Raw genomic sequence first — 10024 nt, forward strand, 5'->3', positions numbered from 1 at the left:
GTTTTGGGTGTTCTAAGTGTCAACCCTTTAGGTTAATCGCGTGTAAAATACCATTTACGATTTTGAGATTGCACGAGATACTACTTAGCACTTTCGTAGATGCTCCATTATTCTACTGTCACACGAACTAATATGATCCCTTCACTTCTTAACTTTGTTTTCCGCCATAAGATCTTCGTTGATCCTATTTTATCAATCTTTTCCATTGATCTAGTTGATCTGATGGTTCCAATTCTTTGTTGTTTAATTCTTTCTACATCGTTGGTCATCCATGTGTGACTCTACTTTGCCTCATTTGTACTTGTATATGGTTCTACTGTAATACCTCCACACTATCCACCAAAGGTAGTTTGTCCAAATCCCGAGCGAACAAATGTTGGAGTTGTTAACTGAGCTCCAAAAGCTGAACACTGACGAAAAGGATATTGAGTGCTTCCAAATGTTGTGCTCCTCCCAAATGCTGGAGTAGATGCTACACGAAATGGAGTAGATGTCGAAGAAAAACAACATTATAGATATTCCAATGTTATATATCAGGAGACAACATTCTCACTGTATGGATGATGTTAGTCTAAGACAACAATACCCACATTATGCAAATAAAATTGCATGTCACTGGTCCCAAGCCTTAATCACCAGATCCATGGTGAAAACCTTCTTAAATTAAGGTTTAATGTTCTTAATTATGTTTTAAGGCCCCTTCATTTTGTCTCATGCGAAAAATTTTAAATTTGACTTTCTATAGTTTGACCCCTCATTAACCTTTCCATTGGGACTTTATTTAACCTTCATTAAACTTTAGTTAATCCTTAATTCGATCGCCTTAACCTTTTAATTCATTAACCCTCCGCATAATAACCAAACCCATATCATGGTCTTCGACTTTGGTTAAAACCCAACTTAAACCCAAAATACCTTTATCTGCTTTATTTCTATTATAATTCCTATATAATAGAAATACACCACAAGCACACGCAAACCTTACCTTTTTACGTCTCCTTGACCTTTGCACATTTTCCGATGTTTATCTTTATTGATTTCACTCTACACCATTGATTTCAGTCCACTAGATCAATGACTATCGCTGATATCCACTCGTCCGCTAGAACTCAAATAACTTTAACTCGCGTCCATAAACTTCTCGGGTCTGCTCCTTCCTAATCCTTATCAGCTTCAACCTCTGCCATAGATCTTACCTTTCAGATCTGATGCTTGATGTCTTCCTTGATCAATAGAATTGCTCAGTGATCGTGCGCCGAAGATCAAAACCCATTTGATCGGACAATCCTTAATGATATCGGGTGAGCTACTTGCACGAGGATTACTTGACCGATAAAGTGGCTTCCTCTCTCCTCTGATGTGGTATTTGTCATTTGATTAATGGAATCAGATGACTCATCCCTCTTACCACTTACCACTTTTTCGCCACCCGATAACCTGCTTTCACTTATAAACCCACCTTTCTTCTTTGAATAATTCCTGAGCTAATTAACGCCTGATGACCATAGATCTTCTACCCTCAATGGTTGCGATGGCTCATCCAAATTCCTCCTTTGCTAACGCTTAAGTTAATCTCTGTCGTTCATTTCTTGACTCCATTCTAAGCAACTTAAACCTAGCCTCTTATCACAAACAATATCGTCCATTGATCTAGCTAATCCAAGGGCTCCTACGCATCACCACCTCACTTTTTCGTCCTTCCCTTTTATTCCTTTTTATGTCATTTCTTCAGTGTTCTTCTGTCATTTCAGTTTTCTTGAGGGTTTTAGTTTTTAGTTGTCCTGCATCACAACTTCCTCCTGAGCCTTACTCCGCTCGCTCTTAACCGTTGTCACTCTTGAACTTCACGTTCATCCTTTAATCAAATTCAACAATCAAACCATGATCATACTTACTCCACCTTCTTCTCTGTGTTCTACTTGAACTTCACCTGCAACCTCTGTTACATAGAACTTACTCTAGTTCACACATAGATTTTTATTAAATTACTCCATACACACACATAAACTACAAATCGAGTTGTTTATATTAATAAACATATATTTTCATACGAGACTCTCTCTCTCTCTATGCCCGGATCTTCTAACCAATGGCCTCTGTATTCCTACCTTCCCGTAGGTTTACAGTCAAACCTCTAACTCACACCTCTAACTACTAAGTATCTAACTTGACTTGACTTGACTAACTCTTTTTCTACATTTTTGGCTTACATTTAGACAAAAGGATTTTATAACCAATTCCTGGTTTAGATCCATAAGCTTCTCAACAAAATCCTAAAATCTATTCCTTATCTCTAATGATTCTCTTTAATCCACAAAATCATGAACTAAATCCTAATCTATGTTTTGCAATTAATTCTCAAATATCTCAACTATTCTAAATCTCTCATGTTCTCTTATATTTCATAACATTTACAAATATGCCTCACAATGCTTAATTAAATCCCTATTCTAGCTTCTCTCATTAAAATCACTCAAAACCTTAATAATTACATTAATTTAACACTAATGAACCCAACTTCCTTAAAACATAAGAGCCCCTATGTCTACTAAAATACAATGATTTTCTTGAGCTGAATGCTCCTGCATCAGACTCCCAAAGTAGAGAATAGTCATGATCTCCTAATCATGTGTCTTCATATTTTGATAGAAAACCTCCAGGGTCCCAAACTTTAGTTTCTACTTCTCTGAATGCTCTGCACCTTTGTTGTTGTTGTATGTCTACTGTCTTCTATTTCGTCTTCCTCATTTTGTCAATCAGGTTCAAGTTTTGATTGATCATCCTTCCTGTTTTCATTCTCCTCCATATGGACTGTTTCATCATCAACTGCAATAATTCTTCAATATCCATCTCTATCACATCCTTCGACTATTCCATACTCTGCCAATTATTGTTACCTCTTTTTCTTTAATTTTCAGGTTGTTGCTATTGTTCACTAACTCTTCAAACTGTTGTTCTTCTCTTTGAATTTGTTGAATTCTTACTCTTTTACTTTTACTTTTTCTGTCTACCTTTCATCCTTACTCTCTTTCATGATTACCTCTTCCTGCATTGAATCCTAACTTTCCAGAATGCTCTCCAGCAATTAAACATCTTTTTTCAATGGATTAAATTCTTCCACAAAATCCTCTTCTACTATCTCTACTTTAGTTCTCATATGTGCCAAATTTCCTCCAGCATCTGCAACTAAACCTGCACTCACAAAACAATTATTAAAATCCAAAACATAAGGCCTCAGTGCCTCTTCTTCCTTTGGCAACTCTTCAATATGTTGCTCTGATTTCTTCTCTTCTATCAATTCATTAGTATGTTGATTTAACCTCTTTAAAGGATCCTCTAAAGAATTCTCTAATGTACTCTCAAGACTATCAATTAACCTCCCTTAAACATCATCTGCCCTAATGATGTCTTTCTGCTCTTGTACACCGTAATGAACTCCTTTTTCTGCGGTCACACTATCATACTCTGAATTTCCTAGCAAATACTTCAGCAACTCAATTTCTCTGTGACACTTCACAAGTACTTCATCATTACTTATGATTCCTGCATTTATACACAAAGTATCAATTTGAAAATTATAAGGTTCAATAGTCTCAACTGTCGCTTCACATATCAAATCTTTAGACTAAATTTCATCTCCTTTCACAAAAAAAATTTCTTGTGTTGTCACAGCTTCATACATCAATGTATTACTAAAATATTTTTGCTACAGTAATTCACTTCTTTCCTCATTCAAGAGACATTCTCCGTCATTATTTACTTCAGAGTTTTCATCTTCTGAAAGATACTCTTCCCTACTTTTGACAACTTCAAAAGATTTCTCATCCACTGCAAAACTTGTAATCACATCAAAATTATTAGATTGAACAATATAAGGTTTTACATTCTCCTGCTGGTCTGCATATGTCCACCAGTTCACAAAATAATCAATAATTCCTTCTTCTTCGCCAAGAACTTCACACTACTCCGGTTCAGAAATAGACACTTCCATTTCCAACTCATCTTCTCTAAGTTTTTCCATCAGCCACTTCACTTGCTTATTAATAAGTTTAGACCATAATGTAAATTTTGGTAGTTCATAAAATTTTAAATTATTGAAGCTAAACTAGTCATGTATAAGGCCTTAAATAATTCAAATTGCTAAGAAATATTTTCATATAGTTTGAATTAAATAAAATAAACTAATTGGACTAATCTTTTTAATTTAATTATAACTATTATAAAATATATATTATTTCATTAGAATAAAAGAATTATAGAGAAAAATTAAGTGAAACATATATATATATATATATATATATATATATATATATATAATATTAAAATATTTGATTCTAAATATATTAATTTTTAGTTTAATTTGCTATTGAGAGGTTATGCGTTCAATTCTCTCTAACACTTTTAGATTAGGGTTCATGGTTGCGCATGTAAAAAATGATCCCTTTGAATGGATCTACATGATACAAATATTTCGTGGAGATAGAAATCACAGATCTCTCGAGTCTATAAGACACTTAAAAAAAAAACAAAATACATAAACTATATCTATATCTATATATAAATATAAATATAAATACACACACACACACACACACACACACACACACATATATACAATTTTAAAAAGTATAAATATGAATATAATAACATTTTATGTAAATTAAAAGAAAATACTCATATATATATATATATATATATATATATATATATATATATATATATATATATATATATATATATAATTTTATAAAATATTTGTTTTCAATTGCAAATGTTTTTTTTTTCTCGATAACAAGACTAACCTATTAAATATGTACAGAGTGCAAAAATACATCAGGTGAGACCAGTATGTTCTTGCCCTCTAAGGGCACCAGACATAGACATAAGACTAAGACTGACAAAGACACAGAAATAATTCCCTATAGCAAGCCCGCGCAGGGGTGGTTCCATGAAGTACCAAGACTGATCAAAGACGGAAGCCCGCGCAGGGGTCATAGACAAAAATAATTGTTCAGGTTGTCCCACGGAGGGGAAACAGTAAGTACTCTCATCATTAACACAAAAAACCAACAGCCTAGACATCCTAAAAAAACATTGACTGAACCAACAACAAACCAGGAGGTGGCGACTGAGCTTGGAGCGACCTGGTGGAGCAAGGGTGCCGGCGTGATTATTCATTCGGCTCATCCGGTTGCTCTTCCACAATTGGGCACTAGCCGTAGTAATTCGGCTCAGCTTCAGTAGGCGTGGTTGCTTCCGCTTCCCCAGTAGTCGCAATAGGAGCATTTTGGGAATGCTTGGAGTTTTCCTCGACGTTGGCTCGACTTTTTTCTTCCTGCTCCAACTCATCTATCGGAGTCTGCTCTGCATCCCCATGGTAGTCCTACATCCCGTGCTCCCTGGCTTCTATGGGGACATCCACCTCAGGAGGATTCTCGATGAACAGAATGGAGACGTGAGCACTAATACTCGGGTTTTCCGTAGAGCTGGTGAAGTTAAAAATAGTGGATCCAAAAGCTGGCAAGGAGGCCGAGCTGGATGGCCCAGCATCCATATGTTGGCTTGAGTGCAGGGGAGTGGCCCCAATGGAGCTTATCAGATTACAGTGGCAGCAATGCCTCGACTCATCTCTCACAAGTCTGCTCGAACCCCTACCTCTAGAAGAACCATGATGGCTTAGCAACCTCTGTCTGGGTCTCACCATACTGGGATGGGATTCCCTGCAAACTGCCAAGTGAACCAGACTGTCGATTACCAGAACCAGCTCTGTAATGGACTCAACCGTTTGAGAGGGGACCTCTTCAACGGCAAAGAGGCCAGCAAAATGCAACACGACCAATATTCCGTGCTCAGAACCGGATTTGTGCTCTTCATCGTCACCTACCCACCTCGAATTCCCATCCGCCATAACTGCAGCGATGCTCTGGTTCGAGTGCTCTCTCCGGGCATTCACTGCTGCCGTCCTCAGTCCCTTCGATTTAAACCGGGAATGAACACGCCGTCCTCTCGCATGGAGCGCCACGTGATGCCCGTGGATCGGCATGTGGCCGACTTCCAACTCCCGTCCCATCACTTTAAACACCCGCATCTGGGGGAGTTGCCTCCATTTGGACCAATTGAGAGCATTCTTGGGCTTCCTCATTCGATAATATGTCATTCGGTTGTCCTGTAATTAGAGAGTGATTACCTCCCACTCCAACATTGGCCATGTAGTCTGATATCTTATTTCCCTCCCTCTTTTTATGAGTGAAGGTGATAGCTCTGTTGCTTTGAAGCTTCTGTTCTATTGCCTCCAGACGTGCCTCTAACCTCCAGCTGGTTGCCACTTTTTTGGCTTGTGATCCATTAAGGATTTTGTTTGCCATATTGATGAGGATCTGGGAGTCTCCTTCAACTTCCAGAGGATAGAGGTGTAGCTCCCCCACGAGCTGAAGACCCTGCCATAACCCTTCCAATTCAGCTGAGTTGTTGGTGTCCCAACCAATGCTTCCATAGAAGAGTGTCATGGGAGTCCCTTCGTGATTTCTGATGATTCCCCCAAAGCTTGCTAACCCAGGATTCCCTTTTGAGGCACCATCAAAGTTGAGTTTGAAAGTGTGCTTTGGCGGAGGCTTCCATTCAATTTGTTTGTCTATGCTGTTTGCAGGGGGATTCTGCTGGTACGTGCCGTTGGTGCATCTGATCTGCCAATTTTCCATAATAGCTTTCTCATTGGCTAGGGTAGGCCAATCCTACTTCTTCCATGATCTTATCATCAGAGTTTCTTGGATATTTTTGCAAATCATATGCCAGATTGTGTCCATCGAGGAGCGTTGATTTTTGAAGATGCGCTTGTTTCGCTCCTTCCATATACTCCATAGGATTAGCCCAGGAATCAATCGCCAAAGATGATTGAGGATGTTGCTCTTGTACGGGTCCTTTTTCCACTGTCGTATGGAATTCGTAATTTCAACTTCAAGTCTGCATCTCTTTTGGCATCGAAAGCTTGCTTTCTCCCATAGTTGGTTGGCTAGAGGACAAGAGTCCAGCAAGTGTTGGAGCATTTCCTCATGGGCGCAGCAGTTAACGCATATGGAGGGTCCGTGGAAATTTCTTCTTCGGAGCTTGTCCCAAGTTAGGATTCTCTGATGCCCTACCAGCCAGAGAAAATGACAGATCTTGGGCCACGAGCCTGAGTTCCATATTTGGCCCCAGATCGGGTCCTGAGGTGCAGCGTCATTGCAAATAATTTTATAAGCTTCAGACGTGGTGAACGCTCCCTTTGGCAGATATCCCCATCTTAAGATATCTTCCCTTTCATCACATCTGATTTTTCTTTTGCTGAGCTCCGTTTCCAATGCTGTGGATGTTTGGCGATTATCATTTGAGAGAATTTGGTTGCCTGGTTTCCAGGTTCTGAAACCTTTCTCCACATCCTGGGTCCAAAAGTGCCTGATTTTGACCAGCTGTGCTTCCTCCTCCAAATGATGTATAGGCTGGTTCAAAGCATTGCTGAGGGTGGGCATTTGATTCCATGCGTTCGTCTAGAATCTAGCGTTGTTGCCATTTCTTACCTCCCAAAAGCTGTGCTTCTGGATCATTTTATAATGTTCCTTGGCAACATTCCAAATTAACGAACCTTTGTTACAGGGTTCCAATCTGATAAGCTCTTCCTGGGGTCGCTGGTTTGCATATTTTGCTGTCCATAAAGTGACCCACGGCTTGCCTTCATTGGTGAGCCATTGCCACCAGATCTTGGCTCCCATGATGGCATTGTTGTGCTCCGGATCCCTTATTCCAATTCCTCCTTTTCCCTTTGGCTTGCAAACTGTGCTCCATTTTACCAGAGCCCACTTGCGATTGGTTGCATTGCTCCCCCAAAGGAAATTTCTCTGAATTTTCCTTAGTCTTTTTAGGACCCATTTAGGTGCTGCCAAGATGGAAAAGAGGTACAGTGGCATAGCTTGAAGGACAACTTTAATAAGAACCGCCCGGCTGACAAGGTTCAGGGTTCTATGAGTCCATTGATTGAGCCAAGATTCAAGCTTTTCAATTAAATTGCGCCAAGAGGAATGAGTGATGGCTGAGGTAGTGAGGGGAGCTCCAAGATACTTTGAGGGGAGGGTGGCCATAGTGAATCCCAGGATATGGACTATGGCCGTCTTGACTACTGGAGGAGTGTTGAAAAAGAAGATCTACGATTTGGAGCAGTTGATATTGGTTCCTGAGGCTTCTGTAAAATCAGTGAGGACTGCTTTGAAAACTGAGGCTTCTTGAACAGATGGGTACCCAAACAGCATCGTATCATCAACAAATTGCTGATGGGAGGTAGCTGGCAGGTGGTGTATGGAGATACCCTTAAGCTGGTGCATGAGGAGGGAATTCTTAATGTGGTGTCCCAGTCCCTCAACCATCAAAACAAAGAGGAAGGGGGAGAGTGGGTCACCTTGCCTGATACCTCGGGAGGGATAGAAAGGGCGAGAGGGGATCCCATTTACTAGGATGGAGAAGCTAGAAGAGGAGATAAGGCTCATAACCCAGCGAACCCAAGTGGGGCTGAAACCAAAAGCAGATAACATTTGTTGAATATAGTTCCAACTGAGTTTGTCAAAAACCTTGGAAAGATCCAGTTTAAGGAGCATACCTGCCTGCTTTGAATGCTTGAGAGTATGTGCAATCTCATGTGTATGGATGATTCCATCTAAAATCTATCTTCCTTCAACATAATCTGATTGTTCCGGCGAGATGAGCATTGGCAGGAGGGGCTTTAGCCTGTTTGCGATGACTTTAGAAATGACCTTTTATATGACATTGCATAGTGCTATGGGTCGGAATTTATCCGGTTTGAGCGCATCCTCTTCTTTTGGAATCAGGGCAATGAAGGTGGTGTTGAGCGAGGGAAGCAACCAATGAGCAACTCTCGACTCCTCCACCACCTCCCAGACTTCCATCTTGATCAAATCCCAGAACCCGTGAAAGAAAGTAGTGGTGAAACCATCCGGGCCGGGAGCTTTTCCATCTTTGAGCTGAGTCATTGCATTGTCTACTTCCTGCATTTGAATTGGGCTTAGGAGGAGTTCATTATGCTCTTCTGTGACTAATTTTGGTATATGGTGGGTAATTCTTTCAATTGCCGGATTTATGTTGATGTCAGGTTCTTGGTGGACCTGCTTGAAGTGTTCGACGAGAGTCTTTTCAATTTCCTCATGCTGCTCCACCTTTTCTCCTCCTGGTTTTTGAATATATGGGATATTGTTGCCCATTCTGCGTTGCACTGTTGTTCTGTGAATTTTTTTTTATTTCTTTCTCCCTCTTTGAGCCATCTGATTCTTGATTTCTGTTTCCAGTATATCTCCTCCTGCCTTCTTCTTTCTTCTAGCTGAATGTGGATGCTCTGTTCCTGTGCGAGAGTACGCTCGGTATGCCCGCATGTACTTATTTCTATTTGCAGTTTCTCCAGTGCTTTTTGAAGTTCATTTTGCTCCATGAATATGTTTCCAAAGGTCACTCTGTTCCATCTCTTGAGGCAGAGCTTTAGATGTTTGAGTTTCTGTTGAAACTGAAAAATTTTGGAGCCCTCTTGAGGGCGGAAGGAGGTCCATGTGGAGATGACGAAGTCTCTGAGAGTGGGATGAGTGAACCAAAACTCCTCAAAACGGAAGGGTCTTCGCGTTTTATTGCCTGGGCATCGCCATTGAAGGGCAATCGGCCAGTGATCAGAGCCCGAGTGAGGTAGAATGGCTGCCGAGAAATCCCCCCCTAAGTGGATCGAGTTATCTGATATGAGAAAGAGATCCAGCTTGGAGGCTATTTGATGAGGGCCTGTTCTGCGATTACTCCACGTGAAAGCGCCATTGTAAAACTGTAAATCTATCAATGATGCATTCTGAATAAATTTTTTGAAGTAGGTGTTTTCCTGCTCCAGCTTGTTTCTACCTCCGATCTTCTCCTCTAATCTTGTGATCATATTATAGTCCCCTCCCGCAATCCATAGAGGGTGCTTGCGATTGGCGTTGAGGACTTCTAAAGTGTGGAGGAGAGCCAT

The 10024-nt window shown here is 40.3% G+C and overlaps 1 protein-coding gene across 1 annotated transcript; it reads right to left on the reverse strand.

The window, feature by feature from the left end:
- Positions 1-8780: 8780 nt before the first annotated feature.
- LOC149247411 (uncharacterized) lies at positions 8781-10024 on the reverse strand. Its single transcript, XM_089444166.1, has 2 exons — positions 9394-10024; positions 8781-9208 (listed from the first exon to the last, which is right to left on the reverse strand). Exons 1-2 carry the CDS (start codon positions 10022-10024, stop codon positions 8781-8783), a joined length of 1059 nt encoding a protein of 352 aa, XP_089300292.1.

This window comes from Pinus tabuliformis, chromosome 7 (assembly GCF_031772625.1).
Source record: "Pinus tabuliformis cultivar Carrire ecotype Pingquan chromosome 7, CPIR1, whole genome shotgun sequence".
NCBI classification, from domain to species: domain Eukaryota; kingdom Viridiplantae; phylum Streptophyta; class Pinopsida; order Pinales; family Pinaceae; genus Pinus; species Pinus tabuliformis.

Bases quoted from the DNA above. Each gene is read 5' to 3' on its own strand.
- LOC149247411 (XM_089444166.1), bottom strand. From the start codon at position 10,024: ATGGCTCTCCTCCACACTTTAGAAGTCCTCAACGCCAATCGCAAGCAC. The intron at 9,209-9,393 runs GTACTCTCGCAC...TTCAAAAACCAG, and splicing joins TACATGCGGGCATACCGAGC to GAGGAGAAAAGGTGGAGCAG.